We start from the raw sequence: 21,498 nt of genomic DNA, 5'->3' as shown, positions 1-21,498 counted from the left end.
GTGCAACGTTTTCGTAAGTTAATTTTTACGTAAAATCATTTTATGTTACCTGTGAAACACACTCATTGCATACGAGCAAAATTATCTTAGTATAACTTAAGAGATTCTTAAGTTAGATTTAACTTCAATTAATGCAGAATTGATTCTTTTTATCAGTTAGAATAGTGTAAAATCAACGGATTGTACCTCCTAGAACAATTCAGCATCGATGACAATACGACCTAATCATTTTTGTACCTATCTTCCATAACGTGCCCGACAGCCATTTACAGAAATTATATCCACATACGTGATTCAGAAAATAACGAGTCACTTTCTGACAGAACCTGACAGAAGTTAATTACTAAAAATATTTCAATAAAGCGTTTCTGGACCTGTGCTTATACGCTCTATTCCCCTTCAGATTGTCACAAAGTTATCTCCACCACTTCCTGAAAGCGCTCGCATCAAGCGAGTTGCGGCGCCACTCGTTCTCGTTGTTTCTCGCTCGCTCTCGTTGTTTCTAGCTCGCTCTTACTGCTTCTCGCTCACAAAGGAAGCACTCAAACCTGTCCCCCTCTGATTTTAACCTAATGTCACAGTACGGTAGATTACACGTTCTTGCTGGTAAGTGTAAGATATTAGAGGTGTAATAACTCGATAATTTTAGAGATATAAATAATTAAAGTTACATACCTTGTAACGTATACGATGAATATCAATTTCTGTCATCGAGGAGTTTGCGGTGCAGCGGTATAAACGGCGGTTTATGTGTTCGAGGTCGTGGGTTTCGGGTACCGTTCACCGAATAGTTTCTTTTCTTTTTTTTTTTACGGTTCTTTTTTTTTTCCGCAACTGCAACAACGTTGCGTACAATTTCGAGTCGTGGTCGTACAACCGTTACAGTTTTCGTACAACTTTGATACGCGGTCCACGTGTACCATTTTCTTTTCGATGCAAACACAGCGATACTTTTAGCAACAGTCTTCAAATACTATTTGTTAAACGTTGTGCGATTTTTAGATTCTTCGTTCTGGTTTAACAAAGTTCACGGAATAATTATCCAATATTTCGTAGACTAGTCTCTCTGATTGATGTTAATAAATATATATACGTATACATTCGGTAAAGGGGGAACTCGAATCCTCGACCTCGAGCATACGTAATGTACCATTTGCGACACGACCACTTGAACGACAAAAATATACATATATACTGAGTATATGTTACAAGGTATATAACTTTAGTTACTTATATCTCGAAAATTATCGGGTTATTGCACGTACGATAAGATATTTTGTACAAATCGGTACATGCTTCGAATCCTGTAAAAGTAGAATGAAATCGAAGGGAGGCAAATTATATACACGTATTGAAGTATCGAGAGAGGTGATAATGGTCAAGGTTATTTTTACTCGAATTAATTTACAATTATTTTCATTTATAGTCAGAAAAATTTGGCCTCGGTTTATGCGACTCGTAACTCGGTTCACTTTGCTTCGAAATACACGTATTATGAAATTGAAACGAAATGAAAAATTTTGTCCCCGCTCGTTGAGCTAATCGGCACAAAGTGTGACGCACCGTCCAACGTGTTGTATTCTCTCGAAATAACCGCTTTCTAATGAAAACACGTTGAAATGCTGTGATTTAATCTCGATGAGTCATGCATCATATGTGTCGGTGATTATGAAAGCGGCCTAAGTAAAAGATCTAGAAAAAATTGATTTTATCGCTCATTTTGCATTACAGCGATCTACATAAATTACAATAACGTGGAACTGTCTTTGGAAAATAGTACAAAATCGATCCACTTGATCCGACCTACGTAAGCTCTGTGTTCAACTCGAGTTTCAAGAAAAAGAAAATACTTGTGTACGCGCTTTTTCTAAAAGAGGAAATATTTATTACACCGCTACGACATCGGATAGCAATTAAGGTAAATCAATTATAAAATAATGCAAAAACAGTATTAATTACAGCACGTGTAAGAACGATCGATACGATCGGATGAATCGAACGAAGAAAGAAGAACGAAAAACCAACGCTGTCGTTTCAAACATTAATTATTAATTTCGAAAATCTCGAGAATCATTTATAGTATCGGTACCTTCCCGTACAATTATTTCACAAGTTACTCGTAAAAGTTTCCAATTGGGGGAAAGATTTATATCAAGACAAAATCGAACACTTTGGAAAATATTTTCCTACCCAATAAGAAAATATTTTTTCGTATCCACGAGAAAATTGTCGTGTTCCAAAACAAGATGAACACTTTCGAAATTTTACAAGAAGAGTAATTACGGGGAGATTTATCTCGGACACGCCCTCGCGAATCGAGATTGAAACGTTCGAAACGAGACAGAATTTTCGAATAAATCCAAATGCAAAAGTATCGGTACAAAGTGGCCATTAAAGAAGAAAAGGGCGACAAAGATTGCGGCCTAGGAAGAAGGCTGGTAGATTTGCGAGGCGGATGACAATCAGTGCAGGAAGTGCAGTGACTGGCACGAGGTGGTGAAAGCCGAAGTGCAGCGGAAAGTGGGCCGGGTTTCTGAACGATATAAAGAACACGTAAGAGTTCGGACGTCCCACGTTTGACATCCATATTTATGAGACTAGGTGTACACATATATCGACAAACCTACAAGGGGTATGACCAAACTTGACACTGAGCAAACAATATCGAGAGGTTGTGCTCGAATCACGTGAAACGTATTGTTAGACAAGTTCAATGGCGTAGTGTCGTCGGGTTCATGGAAAATTCAAGACACGAGGTTACATTTACGCGGCGGATGAATATTTCTGCGCACATAATTCGAAGCGCAGGTTAAGAGCATTCGCGGTGCTTAAACGCGCCAAGACAGTCGGTACTACAGGAGGGTAGAAGCTATTTCCGGTACTCCACGTGTGTGGGGGACAGAAGAAGAATGTGAAAATTCGAAAAAGTCACGTTCCACACTGTAGAGTTTACAGACTGTTTAAAAAAAAAAAAAAAAAGAAACAGGCGTCTACCTCGTCGACGGATTTTGAAGATTTGAGTATTAAAATTATATTTTGAGATAAGTCGTGGTTGCATTGAAGTTTGGTTAAGTAAAGAAAGATTCGTAGAGAGCACTGAACATATTTTAGACAACGTATGAAGGAATATTGATCGCTGGATGAAAAGTTCTTGGTGTTTTTAAGGTTTAAGTATTAAAATTACATTCTGAGATAAGTCATGATTGCATTAAAGTTTGCAGAAAAGTTCTTGGAATTTTAAGATTTTTGAGTACGAATATTGTTTGAAAAAAATAAAAAAAAAAACTTCACTAAAAAGTAGAATATTATTTTCGAGAAAACTCGTTGATAATTTTCAGCTCCATCGATATTTATTAGCTTTACTGACTTCTTTGTAAATACACGTCTGGCAGAGCAGTAACTGCGAATTAAACACAGTTCGTAGGGTAATGCACACGTAGCCAGATGTGTCCATTCAAACGCATTCTGACACGTTCAGACGTCTATCCTATCAAGGAAAAGTATTCCCGACGAATTGATCGATATCTGTGCTGCAACATACATTAACGGATTCGCTACGCCGTGTACTGTTGGCAGCCAAAGAGATCCGTTCCAAGGGATATAGTACGAGGTAAGAAACACTTTTCGACCGTGGATTGCTTTTTCTTGTGCATGGTTCACGAGACGAGTTAAGGAAGATTTTGGAACATTGTGTGAAAGTGTTTTTTCAAAATTGCAAACGATTTTCATGAAAAAATGCAATAGGTACGATTTGTGAAATATTGCGGTCAAGTTGTTTCTTAAAATTGCAAACGATTTTCACGAGATTTAACTAAGCACAAATTTTGAAATATTGTGGGCAGGTATTTTTTAAAAATTGCAAACGATTTTCCCAAGATCTACTAGGCACAAATTTAAACAAAATTGTGTGCAAATATTTTTTAAAAATTGTAAACGAATTTCACGAAATCTAGTAGGCACAAATTTAAAAAAAATTGTGTGCAGATATTTTTCTAAAATTGCAAATGATTTTCCCAAGATCTAATAGGCAGAAATTTAAAAAAAATTGTGTGCAGATATTTTTCTAAAATTGCAAACGATTTTCCCAAGATCTAATAGGCAGAAATTTAAAAAAAATTGTGTGCAGGTATTTTTAAAATTGCAAACTATTTTCACGGGATCTACTAAGTACAAATTTAAAAAAAATTGTATGCAGATATTTTTAAAATTACAAACGATTTTCACGAGATCTACTAGACATAAGTTTTGAAATATTGTGTGCAGGTATTTTTTTAAAATTGCAAACGATTTTCCCAAGATCTAATAGGCACAAATTTAAAAAAATTGGGTGCAGGTATTCTTAAAATTGCAAACGATTTTCACGAGATCTACTAGACATGAGTTTTGAAATATTATGTGCAGGTATTTTTTTAAAATTGCAAACTATTTTCACGAGATCTACTAGGCACAAATTTAAAAAAAAATTGTGTGCAGATATTTTTTTAAAATTACAAACGATTTTCCCAAGATCTAATAGGTAGAAATTTAAAAAAAAATGATGTGCAGGTATTTTTAAAATTGCAAACTATTTTCACGAGATCTACTAGGCACGAAACACGGTCCGATGAATACGTTCAATTGCTTGCAAATACAAAGACACAGCAATTCGCCGGTTTCTTCTCCAGCATGGCACAAGAGAGTGCAGTTTCGTGCGACATTGGTCGAAAATATTCGACGGTATCGGTTCTGTTTCTAACCGGTTTCTTCGAATCACCGAGATTCAACCTCAGCGCGAAGAAGCACAGTAATGTCAAGGGAGATCCGGCGATGTTATCGGGAAATTAACTGGTCGCCTTCCCCGTGAAATTCGAGGTACGTGGTACGGCTTCGATTCGCATGTTCTTTTTCCCTCTGTTCTGTTCACGAGCAAAATCCATTGTTCTGTTTTCCTTTTGTTACAAAATCATTGGCTATATTCGCGTCAGATTTTCGACCTAACTCGAGAATAAGACTTATATGCTTCTTATCGGGTGTAGTAATAAAGTAATTTTTCTTTAGTAATTCGACACTAATTTTGCAAATTATAGGATATCCTGGGCACAGTAGAAACATAATCAAACCACACGATTCTACAAATACGAAATACAAATGTCCTTACGTATCATAATTAAACGTCCAAATATTATATTATATTTATAGCTTAGCACAATGTTTATTCTTACTTAAATTTTCAATGTCGAGTATCCTTCGTAGTATTATACAACATCGCACACGTGACGATTTATTTTTGAAAAAATTCATCAAAGATTTGCAAAAAGTTAAACGAAATTGGTAATTGCATTAGTTTAATGTTTTTATCGAATGAAAAGAGTTTAACGAATTTAACGTATATTTCGAAAGCGAGAAAAATAATAATCTCATTTAATTGACTTTGTTCACTAATGTGTCTCACATGTACATATCGAATCTCGATATGTACAAGATTATCTTTCTAATTTGGAATCAGATCTGCGTCGATACGATATTTATAACTCGATATTAATGGTACAATTTGGAGTATTTAAATTTCCACTCGACGTGAATGTTACAACACGGAAGAAAGTATAAAAAAAATCCTACGTAAAAAAATTAATGAAAAAAGTAGATCCTTTTACACGAGTTTTCGTTTACTTTCGTTTAAAAACCTGATTCGAAACAATCGTTTGATAAAACCCTTAATTTTGCATTAATATTTTTAGACAGTATTGGAAAAAGAAACTCACATTTCTTGAAATTGTAAACTTGCTTATCGTCTGAATTAACCCTTCGAATAATAAATTTTCACGATTGGTTTCTTTAAGAGAGTTGTGCAAATTTCTAAATAAACAACGATTCGTAATAAAGAAATTTAACCGATAAAATGGACTAATATTAGTCAATTGAAGTACAAGTTCGTGTAAAAACAAAAACAAACAGAAGTTCTCCGAGAAACCATTTTAACTTGAAGATAATTCACATTAACAAGGGTTGAATTTAAACATCGTGCCGGTTCGTTTACAAAATACAGTCGGCGTTAAAGCTTTCCATGGGTATAAACTGTAAATGTTTACTGACAAGTGTTTGAAGTATCAATGAAATATTTATAGACAAGAATGCGCAAGAACCGTTGCAGCAATGCAATCGTTGGATGCACGCGCGATGAATTTTCAAAATTCGTTCTTGAACAATCAAGCTTTCTACGATTAAAGTTTGTTAAATCGAATTATTCCATAAGTAACGTCGCAATGCAAATAAATTGTACCTCGTTCAATAACGAAACTCTTAACGAATCACGGTGCAATTTTTCACGAATTTTGGTACATCGAATTAATATAAAAAATTACGTATAAAATGCAAGTAATTTCGGTTAAAATAATTTCAACGACGCTTCGGCCATTATAACATTCCTTACCGCATTATTAGAACATATTTTCTACTAGCCATATTTTGAAATGGCGGCAATTAGGAACAATTTAAAATTGTGTAATGGCAATTATATATGGCAAAGAGGATGGCCATTGCTGTAACCTGCTTCGCCATTAACCGAGTTATTTTTTCATTACGCGTAATGATCAAGAAACAACCTTCTATAGGAATTATCTTCTATTTTGCGTTCTGTACGCAACGAATAAACATTTGTCTTGCACCGAAGGTAAACAAAATTAATCGACCGTTCTCCAAACCGTGTTGTCGTTATTGATCGTGCACGTTATTTAAATATCACTAATCGAAGATATTGTTACACGTTTAACGAATTGTGAAGGTAATTGAACCAATTTGAATTTTTAAAACCGTTGCAACAGACATGTGTTTTCAACAATGGAAACGATTATGCAAGTATAACTGTAATTAATCAGATAGGAGTTCTCTATAATTAGAAACTGTTATCTCATCGTTTCTATTCTTTGAACCAGGCACATACAGATTTTCGTTTGTTGCAATGGTTGGACAAATTTTAAAAAAGAAACTTAAAAAGAACCGTGGGCAGTTACTTTGATTAAAAGACCAAAAATGTTTTCAAGGAAGTGTTTCAAAAGCTAAGAAAAAGATGGTCGAAAGATTTCAGCGAAAAAATTAAAAACTTTCCCTTTTTTGAGGAATGTTTTTCATCAGATACCCTGATTAGAAAAAGGTACGTTTCTTCTAATCAGGAAAAGTGGTACATTTTCATTTCTGAGAGTAGTAAAGTTATGCACGATCACGACATTGCTTATAGAACGTCGAGCAGTGTTTCTCAAACTTCACGAACAACGATGAAAAATATTCAACGAGTACTACAGAGCGGCGTTAAATTATCACTATTTAAATATACTTAAAAATTGTTTTTCCAAAATATATCCGGTTAGAAAATTTACATTTAATTCGAATCGTTTCATACGTTTTAATAGAAACGTTTACCAAAGCGATGCACAAACAGCAAAATGTGTGACAAATTTTTTCGAGATATTTGCTATCATTTACCAATTAATTCCATTACTTTCGTTGCATAGTATCGAAAATTAAATAAAATATTACTTTCTATTCGATCATTTTTAACAGAATGAAAAGCGACGAATTTGCTACAATTGAAAAAAAAAAAACATGTTGAAGAAGCTATGTAAACTCACTCGCCAAAGTTTCAAGCTTTTCAATTTTCCAACGAATCAAAAAACTTTCCAAAGGATATTTTAAATCTTGCTAAAATACAAGGGGTATTTGTGCGATCAATTTACCAATTCCATTACTTTCGTCGAATAGTATCGAAAATTGAATAAAACATTACTTTCTATTGCATCACTCTTAACAAAATGAAAAACGTCTAATTTGCTACAATTTGAAAAAAAAAAAAAAAAAAAACATGTTGAAGAAGCTACGTAAACACACTCGCCAAAGTTTCAAAGCTTTTCAATTTTCCAACGAATCAAAAAACTAAAAAACTTTCCAAAGGATATTTCCAATCTTGTTAAAATACAAGCGGGCAATCGTTAGTGCGATCCACCAAAAATGTCTTTCTTACCGTTTCTCCTCGACAAGTCCGAAAAATCCTGTGTTTCTCGAAACACACCGAAACTCACCTTATCCTCGCTTCGACACGAACCACCTCGGGACAAATACCGAGCAATGAAATGAAACTCTACTGTCAAGGAACGAAACGGTCTTCCTTGGATTCGAATCCGTGCAATTCACGTCTTGGAGACTGGATGGATCGTTCACCGGTACGAGAACTCAGGAATACGAACTTGCCAAGGAACAACGTGGACTTGGCGATCCAAGAGCGCAGTGTACGCTCATAGAAACACGCTGGATAGAGGGCACTTACTGTTAGCTTGGGGCGAGGGTGGCGAGTCATCGTAGTCCACAGGTCCGGCTTCATCGACGACATCTTGCGCGTCATCGGCCACGCGATTCCCTTCCTCTGTTTCGGTATTTTCCTCGTCGGCGTTCTCATCGATCCGTTCGCGAACTTCGTCGTTGGTCCCGCCGGGATTCCCATCGGTGATTCTTTCCGTTGGCTCGTTCTGTACCGTTTCTTGGGAACTGAGCAACGCGATAAACTTGGCGATCGTTTCGTCCTCGATTTTCTTACGATTGTTCTCAGCGTCCAATTGACGTTTATGGATTTTCGTTTCGTCGTTACGGGCATCGTTGTCGAGAATATTCGACTCTTTGTCAGGTTGGTCCTCGTCGTGGCTGGAGTCGTCCTCTTTGCGAGACTCGTACGACAGACTCTTCACGGGCATCGTGGCAACGTCGTCGGTCGCGTCTACGTCCGTTTCCGGTCCCAGATCCGAGTAATCGTAATCGGCGTCACCGTTTTCGTGTTTCCCGTTACTGGCCGCGAGTATGTTATCCTCATTGTTGTCCCGTGGCTTCTGGACGAGCATCATCGGTCTCAGCGCGATGATGTTCGAGTTGATCGATTTATTAGCGCCGTCGATGTCCGGGAACAGTGGTTTGTCTTTCGAACTCATGGTCTCGAGTATATCATGCGTTCTCGTGCAATATAACGGATGTGCGTTTTGCGGCCTGGCTGCGATCTCGTTGGCTGGAGTCAACAGAACCACAATCAAGGTGATGTTGTCCGTGGATCCTTGGCGCTTCGCCCACTGCAGCAGGGCGTGATGTGCAAATTCCAATCGGCCTAGAACGAGGAAAAATGTTTCGGTCAGTGACGTCGAGTTCGTTCTCTCGATCTGTGATCGTTTTTACGTGGTGTCGTCGAATTGACGAAATGAAGATCGTGTTCCACGGAAGAACATCGAGAGCTCGAGATGGTCGTCGAGTCTCGAATCTTAACACTAGAACTACCGATTTCGCGATATTAAAGTATATCTTATATATTTATATATATATATACACGTATAAATTTCGAAAATGGTATTTTCTTCTTTTTTTAACACTTTACCAACTAGTCGAAATGACTGGTTCCAACTGTTTTTGTAATAAAATATAAAATTTACTTTAAATTCCATTGCACGTTTTTTGAAGACGTTATGATTTTTCTACTCTAAGAATTTTATAAATTCTTCTTTTTCCTCGTCGATTGATTTATATATCGATTATACATGATTTATATATATTGATTATTATATCTAAAAGAAAATCAATCGACGAGGAAAAAGAAGAATTTATAAAATCGATTACACGTGTAGAGTAGAAAAATCATAACGTCTTCGAAAAACGTGCCATGGAATTTCAAGTAAATTTTATATTTTATTACAAAAGCAGTTGGAACCAGTCATTTTGACTTAAATCTAGTGTTAAAAAAAAAAAAATACTATTTTCGAAATTTGTACGTGTTTCGATAGTCTTTTTCCGCGAAAGATTGCAAATCGTGCTTTATAAATATTTTTACAACGAAATTTTTATCTTTTTTGTATTCCGCTTGTAATTTTCATCTACGTTAATTTTTAATCGAATTATTGGAACCGCTCGTGTCGGTGATTTTCCATTAAATTTGTACATTTCCCAGTTTAATCGTACGATGCTCGAAAAGTTGTCGAATATATATCGTAGTCGAGTAAAAATAATTGCGAGGTTATATTCGAATTCTCGTGTTTTCGATAAATAGTACGGATTGGTAGAATTCATCGACTCCTTTTATCCGTACGTTTACCTTTACCTAGAAACCCCGTATTTATTTTTAGTTCCACGTTTTAACTTGGCACGGAATAAAGTCAGACACCGGTGGTTTGTATTGGAAATAACGTTATGTCACTCGAAACTCGTAACCGAAATAATTGCCAAATAATGTATCGCTTATCGTTCGTACGCCAGATAGCAGTTATATTCCTTCGTATTATTATTTTTCTTTTTTTTTTACTTCGATTCGCGGTACAACAGCTATTTACGGTACATGAATCAGTTGCGATAACAGTGATTCATGTGCTCCGAAGCGCTTCAACGAAAAATTACGTAATTGTAATTATTACATTGCCGGTCTGCCGCCCGATATCGTATTACACGTGCAACCGTGGAAACATAATGCAACGAGAAACACTTGAAAATAACAATATGTAACTGCAGATTCTTTTACCTACTGCAGTGTCAATCGAGTACGGTGCAACGTCGTCGATTGTGGAAATTTAATAGAATTGAGTGCATCGTGGTCACTGAGGTCACTATCGAAGCTATTGTATATTATTATTATTATTATTGAAACGGTCGAAATTAATTTCACTGGTCCGCGATTAGGATCGAAACAACACCGAGAATCTTAATCGACGCTGAAACAATATTTAAATAATATTGAAATTTAAATTTAAATTTAAATTTAAATTTTCATTATCATCGGCATCGCATCCAGAAAATGTATTTAAATTCCGCGAAAATGTAAAAAAATCCTCGACAATCTATAAAAATATTTATAGATAGATATATTGTTGTCAATTGTAAGAAAACAATTGGAGTCAATAAGTTGGAATTTTTTTATTTTATTTTTTTTTCGATCAGAGTCTATTCCTTCCATCGTTCTTTGTATTTTTTTTTTTTTTTGCTAAGAATTCTAATATTTCTCCAAAAAATGCTTTCTGTTCTTTGGTGTAAATTTCCAGGCTAGGAGTTGTGAAAGAAAACATTTTCGGTGATAAAATTTGATGGAACATCTTGCAGAGACATTGACGGTGGTGTGAGAAATTGCTGGAACAGGATGGAATGGAAGGCACTTTAATGGCGAGTGCAGGATGCACCGGCAGTGTACGTTGGGATCATAAATTCAACCGTTCTCAAGGTTGTAGCAGGTACTCTATTCGATTATCCCTTTCACAGTTTAGTCCATCACAGACACGAGCAAGAGGATGCGTTTCAACCATTCACTCTACCATAGATATGGGATTGTTTCTTTTCCACGTACCATTTTGTTTGTCTACCTCTCTTTGTTATGATTTGTTTAACCCTCTAACCGAGCTGCGCTCGAGTAACAATATTATTCTAGGTGCTCCAGTTAAAGGAAACATCGACTATGTAAACTTGTTGCCTCTTAAATAATTCTCTAAATAATTCTGTAACATTGTTTATATATTCATAAATATAACTACTGTAAAACTAATTCGATACAGAGATTTTTCTTATCCTGATTAATTCAGCAATGAAAAGGTCAGTCTCTAGATTAAATACATTTAAAATGATTTATATTTTCATTAAAATAATAATTATTTTGGAAGTCTAATTTCTTTCTAACATCACGTATAGTTTCTTCCCTTAAACATGAAAATTGTCTCTCTTCGATAAATAAAATTCCACAAAACTAACACTTACTGATATTTTATAAGAACGTAAAGGGCCTAATAAAGTAAATTATTTAAAGTTGCTTCACCCTTTTAGCGATACAATTAAGTTAATCTTTAAGAAGATGTTTTATTCAGAGAAGATTAATTATTATACATATTTGAAAATGCTTATGAACAAATCATTTGTAAATTTCCTCTGCTTTGATTTCGATTAGAAAATACGATAACCGATATCGTTGTTACACGTGATAACTCACGATAAATGATTCGAGTTCAGAAACGTGTGAAAAATAATACGGAGTTTTCGTTCGTTAATTTTGTCCACGTTTGATCGAAGTCGGCAGAGAGCACTATAGCGCATTCAAATTCCAAGAATCACCCTGCGCGTGTACAGCCGCGAAAATATATACCGCTTAATACGCGGCGCTGTGTGCAAGTGCAATGACCTATGCGCTACGTCTGCGTTGGTTTATATCCCACCCTCTTCTTCACCCTATCGCGTTCCTTCTAGTTTCCCTTTCCAACATCGTCTCGAGCTCCCCAATTTCGATCTTTCATTTGCGCCAGTGACTTCATTGCGACGGAAAGCATCCAGTACCCACCACCCTCCTTTTTTTTTCACATTAATTCTCCTTCGGTCTGCTTTTCCACCGTCGCGTCGGAGACCCACCCCCATTCGTCTAGACCAGTGTTTTTCAAAGTAGGAGGGCGCGAAAGATCGCAGGGAAAGTCGAAAGAAAATTTTCCAAGTAAGAAAATGTCCATAATTTCGAAAATACGTCTATTTCGATCTACACATCGACCATAGCGGTGTATTTTTATTTTGTAATGTTAATTTCTTCGCGAAAGAATATGTAATAGATCGTTTCATAAGTTTCGATAAGAAATGGAGTTATTAAGTTCGTTTGATGAACAGGTGTGAAGTTTTATGTAAATTATGTATGTATGTTTACAGTTGTTCAATGTTGAAGTGTCTTAATATTCTTTTTTTACAATGGAAAAAACGACGAAACTTATCGAACAATTTAGTAAAAAATCTATACGTAATATAGATGTATGGATTGGATCGTTATCTTGGATACAGATCGATCTATGTGCAAAGAGATCTAAAATTCTAACCGATTGCAATCTAAACCAGACCTAACGACTGTTTGATCAATTGTGAATGTTGTTCGCGATTGAAGTGTAAATTTGCACAAAAATTAACGTACGCAACAATCGATGGTAATCAATGGTAAATTATCGTGGAAAAATTACCACAGAAGATTATTGAATAACTCGATTGTATATGTACCGAGTTAAGAATTTTACTGATATTTTCGTACAGTATTTACTCTTTTTCATTTCACAATTTTAATTTTCTTAATCTTCTGGCTCCTTTTTATACTTCTTCCGGCGAATTGCGCAATAGTAAGATAATCATGATTCAAAGCTAATTAAGGAACAATAACCACTGTGTATCGCTCATGGATTTCCCTCTGCTGTGGGATTACATCATTCGCGTCTTTAAAATAAAAAAATATGATTCATCGTGGCGCAGAGAGCCTCGTTAACTAATTATGATTTTATATTACATAGTAACTCTGCTTCTTTCGCTTCTCTATTTCCGCTTCTTCTTTTTATATATTTCTGTTACTTTTTCCATTTTATTGCTACAATTGTATTCATTTTTCTCTCAAGTATTCCGCAGAGAGTTAGCAAACAGAACCCAAAGATTGAAATTAACAAATTACATCGTTACACTTTCGAATGGTTTGCTCTCATAAGCCAATAAGAAAATAATCACTTTATACTCCATTTGGTGAAAAAACAAGGGAACAAAAAACCCAATGAAACGTACATTTATTCAGGACGATGAACTCGGTTGATATTGTGGATGGACGATAACTTAACGATAACGAGGAGCTCGATTTGTAATAGAATACTATTATGTGAAATTAAATCGGATCCGATCGATTTCGTATAATTGGCGAGGGAAGCGTTTCTATGTTAACTCCATGGCCTGTGTTTGGCGACTGACTCACACTGCACAAACATATGTGCAATATATCCTCCCATACAAATTTCACACACAACACACACCATAGATTAACGTGTATATATACGTTACAAGGATGATCGATTATCTACTTGATTTGAATTTGATTCTGTTTTGTGGACAAATAATAGCAAGCTTCCTTTGTTAAACAACAATTATCATTTTTCCAAATTCACGAAAAGAGAAAAGCGTTAAGAATCCGCAGCGACAAATTATCTAAATCCAAATACAATAATTTTCATCCTGAATTATACTCAGTACCCGATTAACGCGTATTTTTATTAAAACGTTCGCGTGTGTATAAACAATGGTGTCTTAAAATTTTAAACGTCCGTGTACATTTATTTAAAGTTAATGGAAAAAGGAAAAATGTGTAAATTGCGTCTAAACGTGTCTAAAATTTGTCAATATTGCGCGTGTGTGAGATGCATCTATGTTTAGATGCATCTAATATGTTTAGATGCATCTAATATATTTAGATGCATCTAAATATGTTTAAGAGCGTTCGGATATGTTGGCTACGATCTGTCTTGTCGAATGTTTATTATTCGTAAAATAACGCGAAGGAGCCGCACGATAGCAAATCAGTGGCTGCAACGTTTCTTATGGGGTATTTTTTGTATTGCAAATTCGAGCTGATCGTGTCGCATACGGTGTGCAGTTCTGCGATGCAGGAGGTTGCAGAAATACGGGCCCATGGATTATACATTCGTTAGGACCACTAACTGTGCCCGACGCGTCAGTTTTTATGTGGCCAGCAGAAACGTGGAAGCTGTGTAACACTACAGTCACTCTTAAGACCTCGATCCCCTACTTATCTGCTACCATAACTCGTGTACAATTTCTTTTTAAACGTGCTTAAAAAATGGTGGCGTTCCAAGTCAGTAATAAATTCAGATATCTTTGCAGCAACGGTTCGAGGGAAAAAACTGAAGAATAAACGAATCAAGAATATACAAAAATTACAATAATTGAAATACAATCGAAGTCAATTTTCAATTCAAATTCAATTCAAATCACAGTTGGAGGGATTAAAAAGAATCTCGATTTCTTTTCTTTACATTTTCTGTGTAATGTTTCAAATATGTCTGAAAATATTAGGCTGAAATACGAATGAAGTTACAAAGATTTTGAAATTTTGTTAAAAAGAAAAATTTACAATTATTACCTAATTTTGAGACGTAGAGAAAAAAAGAAAACGAATATCTCCTGAAGCTATCTTTGTGAAACGAGGACCGGTGTAAGGGACTTGTTAAATACCTTGAGTGCTCGTTCTTTAAAATACACAGAAAACGCAATTGTATCTGTTTGTTGCTACGTGACTGGAAAACGGCTGGAGAGAATGCGATGAAACTTGGAACGTATTTATAGGGTAGCCCGACTTAACCTTTTGCGGTCCAGCTGTGCCCCCCAGGCACAAGCTATGTCTAACATTATGGTCCAATCGTGTCTGGAAGACATATTGAAATTTAAACCAACGTTGTCTGTATAAATTTTACTATCTTTCACGAGTGAAACGTTTACCATCGTATAGTAAAATAAATGTTTGTATATCGTCTCCGTATAAAACTCACGTAACAGAAGTTGTTCATGAATAATCAATTTTACTATTATTAGTCAATTTTACTGAATTACTATTCATTTAGCACTTCGTGTATTAAAAATTCTTTAGATAAATATATCGATTAATTTTCTTTGCAAAATTTAAAACTACTAACGAAAATACCGACGCTATGTTACGACGAAAAGAAATAATATTTTTATTCCTAATTTGTTCCTCCTCGATAGAAGTAAGACTTAAGTCGATACAAAACTTTGTTCTATCCATAAAATTGCTATAACTGTTTAGAGTCTATGTATAACAGGACGTCAATGTTCGTTTAATAATTTTCAGAATTTGAAAAACGAATTAAATACTTTCGTCTTTGAAATTCTGAGGAGAAACGACCCACGGGTAAAAAGTTTGTGCAATTGAGAGGACGTGCTAACATCACGGTGTGGAATCACCACTTCATCGTGCAACGCACTTTACAGACGAGGAGAGTTTAAATTACACGGAAATATTGGGTTACATGCGCTACGATACTACGACAGCGGTTGGACAATAAACGGCTGTGTTAACGCCACGTAGTTCCCTTTATTCTGCATTATTTTTATGCGGCTAACCCGTGAAACGTCGCTGGAAAATCTTGGAAGAGAAATAATAAATGTAAAAGTATATACACCGTTTCTCGGTGACTTCGTATCTTTTTTCTTTTTTTTTTGTAAATTTTTCCATCGAGATATTTTTCGAAGCGCGTTCGTTTTGCATCCTGTTGACGAAATTTGTATGGAAATATGTATATCGGACGTACTGATTCCGCGCACACGATACGTGTTATCTTATTTGAGGAGTCACGCTGGAACCTACACGATTCCTCGACTTTTGCACGAGCATATCGAAAACGGAGCAATATTATTTCTCGCGAGTCAACGTTCGTCGCAGACGTTCGAAGGTTGCTTTAAGAATCGTTTGAGAACGGTGAGATTAAGAAAAAGTTATATTTCCACGAATGAAGTTAACGTACGATGTCGAGTTGCACGAATTTAAGCGAAGTTTAAAAATAAAATGCTAAAATGTTATTGTACATCGAGCTTGGTTAACGAAGTTACATTTACTTATTATTTTTTAACACGTTGACTTCTATGTCATGCATGTACGTGTGTATATATGTAATATATTTTTGTTAAAGTTAATATCAATGTTACTAAAATATTGTTTTCAAATAGTATAAAATCTCGAGTTATAAATTCTAAAAAGGCTTCTCAATTACTATGAAATTCATCAGATCGTGTCGCAAATGTTGGGTTTACATCAATAACTTTTGAAATTTTTGCTTTTGGTAATTTAAAAAATTATTAACTTATGATCACGATCGGTGTTGTTTTTTTCCTTTCTAAATTGTATCGAGAGCTCGGGAAAATCGAGCATTTTTTTTATCAGTGAACCATAGTTCTAGAAACATTCCTGCAAACGATTGAAATATTTACAACTAGCCTTTGACAGTCCAAGAACAAAGGTTTGAAAATGTAATATTGACTTTCTAATGAGATTTCGCAGAGTGATAGAGAATGAGATACTGGTAAATTATAATAAATGTTAATACCAACTACCGGTGAGCCACTATTCGGTGTTTAATACAAAATTATTCGTATAATAAACAAAAAACTTAAACAATACAAAAAAATTGTTTTGCCTTCTTTTATTCAAAATAACTTGAATTTTAATAAATACATTTATTTAAATTTCGATGTACTGATTGATTTAAATTAATTTACAAACGTGAAATATACACACACATATATATATATATATATATATATATATATATATATATATATATATATATTTATTGGAAACAGAGTTGTAACCAAGGCTGAGACACGTGCCCCAGGGCGCCACGTTACGAGGGCGCTCTTAAGAGTTACGAAATTAAATTAACCACTCTAACACGTTTCTGTCCACGTAGTTCGGGTAAAAGCTTTTTTACGACAACGATGTAAAATACTCGTTGCGCACGTGCATCTGGCGTAAAGCAAACGGGTGAAAAGAGCCGTATTACATTTTTCCCCCCGGCGTCGAAGTATTTAAGCACGACTCGCAAAAAATCCTAACCGAGCTCGCACCTGAGTCGAAGGAATAACGGTTAAGCAGGCAAACGTTTCACGTTATGGCAATATTTAAACTTTTATAAAAATTCTTTCCGTTCGTTGTCACTTCAGTTTCGTATTTCTCGACGAAAATTTCGACGTATTTTTCGACGAAAATTTCTTTCCGATAAATGAAATTCTACGTACTTTGAAAAACAAAAACAATATGATACTTCCAAGTAGAGTCGAACAACGTTAACCGCTACATTAATTTTTCATACTTAAGGATATCCACGATATTGGTTCAAACCTTGGTGTAAAAAATAGAAACATTCGATAATTTCTCGATGTACTTGTTATTTTATACTATTACTGACGAGAGTAACGTTATTTGAAAATAATTTACAAATATTAGAATTCGTGTCTCGTAGGTACTGGTCATCAGTGACCATCGTGCCAAAAATTTCCATATTTAAGGATATCCACGGTATTTGTTCGAACCGTAGTGTAAAAAGTAAGAACACTTGTTATTTTATACTATTACTGACAAGAGCAATGTTATTTGAAAATAATTTACAAATATTGGAGTTTGTGTCTTGTAAGTGCTTTAGAGAATCGTTGTAATTTTGAAGCACCTATCGTCAGTGATCACAATAACGTTTAGCGTGTTAAACAATCGCAGGTTACGCCCAAAGAGTTCTTCTAAGAAACAACAGTATCGACGCGGTGCGGTGTGCGAATGTGCTTTCCGTGTTCACTGTGTATCACGTGCCTGCCGTGCCCATGGAAATTCGTGGGTGGTGCCGAATAAACTATTATCGATTGGTCACTAGCGAAACGTGCGTGGCAGTTGGTTGTAGTACGCATCGTATCGAACCGGATGGGCATTCGGTCGATCAATAACTTGTTCAGTCGCACGAATCACTTTACGTGTTCCATACGGAAATGCAATTTGGGATTGGGCGCGAAAAGCGGTTCACCTGGCAATTCTGCAGAGCAGTGGCTCTCAAACATCGCTGTCCCTTGGATTCCCTCGATAAAAAAAAATTTACCACGGACTCCCTCGATATAAGAAAAATTTGTCCTGGATTGTCTACATAAAGAAAAATATGTCACGGATTGTCTACATAAAGAAAAATCTGTCGTGGACTCCCTCGATAAAGAAAATTTTGTCGTGGACCTCCTCGATAAAGAAAAATTTTTTGCGGACTCCGTAGATAAAGAAAAATATGTCGTGGACTTCCTAGATGAAGAAAATTTTGTCGTGGACCTCCTCGATAAAGAAAATTTTGTCGTGGACCTCCTCGATAAAGAAAAATTTCTCGTGGACTCAGTAGATAGAGAAAAATATGTCGCGGACCTCCTCGATAAAGAAAAATTTCTTGCGGACTCCGTAGATAAAGAAAAATATGTCGTGGACTTCCTAGATAAAGAAAATTTCGTCGTGGACCTCCTCGATAAAGAAAATTTTGTCGTGGACCCCCTCGATAAAGAAAAATGTGTCGTGAATCTCCTCGATAAAGAAAAGTTTGTCACGAACTCTCTCGATGAAGAAAAATTTGTCGCGGACCCCCTCGATAAAGAAAAATTTGTCCTAGACTCCCTAGATAAAGAAAAATGTATCCCGAATTATGCTAGAATTAAATTATTTAATTTTCTTTGTACCATCTCTTAAAGATTGTCTCTACTTTTAACCAAATTTAATTCAATTCAAATTATTTCCTATTGTTTCAATTTAAACTTTTCACGCTTTTTTTTTTTTACTAAGCGCAAAACTGAATATACTCTTTCAATAAATAGATTTTCTTTAAATTTTTCTTTCTGTCGTACCAATAAAAAATTCTACAGATACAGTCCGTTAAGTGCATCGAACTGCACCTTTCTATTTCCTTGCAGTCTATGAATGTATCAAACATTCAAAGACCGGAGGAAAATTAATATTTTTTAAATTATCAGTGTTATCTGTAATACGTGCGATAACAACACAGACAATAAATAGTAACGTTACTGTTTCGTTAATTTTAAGAATTGGGAATTTTTGACATAGCTATGACGTACGTTTGAAAACTCTTAGTAATTTCGATCAACGATCAAGAACTGACTCGACACGGTACGTTGAAGCGGTACATTATTATTATAAAAGGAACAACGAAGGTATAACCTTAACCGTTACGAAGCAAGGTATTTGAATCAACTTATTCGTTAATGATATGAAAAAATCGGGCCAAATCTGTTCACGAGTTGCGGGCAAAACCTTCTAACGCGAGGCTTTCTTGTCTTCGAACTGTTACTGAATCTAAGCGTTATGAATTATGTAGGTGGTGCGCGCATAAATTAAGACCCGCTCGCGGAACGATCGTTGAACTAAAGCTCATCGGCCCTGACCGTCGGCATCGTGAGCCTTCTTCGCGATTTTTCCAGCAAAATTTCACTATCCGCGACGGAACATTTGTCTCCTATCCAAAATTAAAATATTCGAGGTTCAACGCCAAATCTACCAACCGGTGAAAAAGACTGATACCGACTGCTTCGACAAAGAAATTTACTTTAAATTCCATAACATATTTTCAAAACACACGACTTCTTCTATTCTATGGATACGATCGATTTCATAAGTTTCTCTTTTTCTTCATCGATTCTCCTGAGATACAAACGAGGAACACTTTAATATAGTGAAATCAATCGATGGTTCTAGTGTTGAAGAAGAGTACACAGTACTTCTTTCGAGCTGAAGAAAATGCTAATATTCGAAAATTTTTTCCAACGATACGCAACGATCGAAATAAATGTTTCATAGGTACATTAAAAGTGCACACTTTGAACAATATCTCTGTAGATTTTCGTGAAAAAATATTAACAAGTATAGAAAATACGAGGGTTCTTGTATTACATTATTCAAATTTCTTAATCGGAGGCTAATGTGGATTGATTTCTTTGGTTCTAGTGATTGGAATTGAATGAATTTAGAATATTTCGAAACTTGAACGAACGTGACGATTGGGCAAACGTTTAAGAATGGAACGAAGCAAATTAAGCTGCAAATAATCTAGAAGTCTTCCTAGGGTTAATGTAGGCGGCAGCCATTTCGATTATGAGACACAGGGAGGAAGACTTCGTCGACGACCTGGATAGTTTAATTGATTAAAGCAATCGCCCAGCAAGCCACATCCGAGTTTGAATCCCGGTTTAGTAATCCGATCGATTAATTATTTCCCTCCTGTATTAACCAAATGTTAATAATCCTGCATTAACATTCCGATATACTTTATCATCGTGGAAGCGCTAGAAATTAAAAATATCTCGTAGATTGTATATTTGGTTTCATTCTAACACTCGTGAGTCCATTTATACCATTAATACTTTCACGAATATACTATAACAAATATAAATATTGTTCCAGAAGGTAAATCGTTTCTATGTAATCGATAAGTTTAAATTACACCGAGTCTTAATTGATCGATATTGAAATTAATGAGGTAGAAATTCTTTTACTCGTTTTATTTTACACTGTATGTGTAATTAACGTTTAGTGTGTACAGTACACTTCATCGAATGTTATTGTAAATATTAATTTTCAAAATTGATCCGCTATTTTATCACGATAGAGTATGTATTGTGGTTTGATAAAAAATCGTAATTTTTGCATCTGGGGACTCTGGTGAAACTTGTTCATACTCTGTCAAACGGTTCACGCATTATTGCTGACAAACGCGAAACGTTTGTCAAACTCATCGAATCGCGGTACTTTACATATTTTCTCATTCCTTTGTCACAAAGAATGCTTTGTAGTGCGTGCTTGTGATTGCTTTGAGAAAGTACGTCCCTTTTTTTTACAACGACAATATAAATTTACAAAATCGTAAGCTCGAATTCTCAAAAACCAATGTTCGAATTTTAAAGTAGAAATAGATATCATTCTATGCAGAGGAACTAAATAACAATTACCATCTGTAATAAATCGTTATTTATTCATTTTTGAAACACCTGTTTCATTTAAAAAAACACTAAACTGGAGAAACACTGGATGGATAGTCAAAGAGAATTATAATCTATTTGTACGATTGTAATCGATTAATATAAATTATAACGACGGAAAAATAATTAAATTTGAATATCGTTTAAATA

General features: G+C 35.3%; 1 protein-coding gene across 2 annotated transcripts in view; it reads right to left on the bottom strand.

Moving 5' to 3' along the window:
• Positions 1-21,498, bottom strand: part of LOC143151346 (uncharacterized) — a 147,408-nt gene that overhangs the window by 34,253 nt on the left and 91,657 nt on the right. For both annotated transcript variants that reach the window (XM_076320400.1, XM_076320410.1), the window contains one exon: positions 8,297-9,118. In XM_076320400.1, the coding sequence (XP_076176515.1) occupies positions 8,297-9,118 (822 nt within the window). The remainder of the gene's footprint in view (positions 1-8,296; positions 9,119-21,498) is intronic.

Source organism: Ptiloglossa arizonensis, chromosome 1 (assembly GCF_051014685.1).
Source record: "Ptiloglossa arizonensis isolate GNS036 chromosome 1, iyPtiAriz1_principal, whole genome shotgun sequence".
Lineage (NCBI taxonomy): Eukaryota > Metazoa > Arthropoda > Insecta > Hymenoptera > Colletidae > Ptiloglossa > Ptiloglossa arizonensis.
Note: the sequence above shows the minus strand (reverse complement) of the source record. Positions and strands in the feature narration are given on the sequence as shown.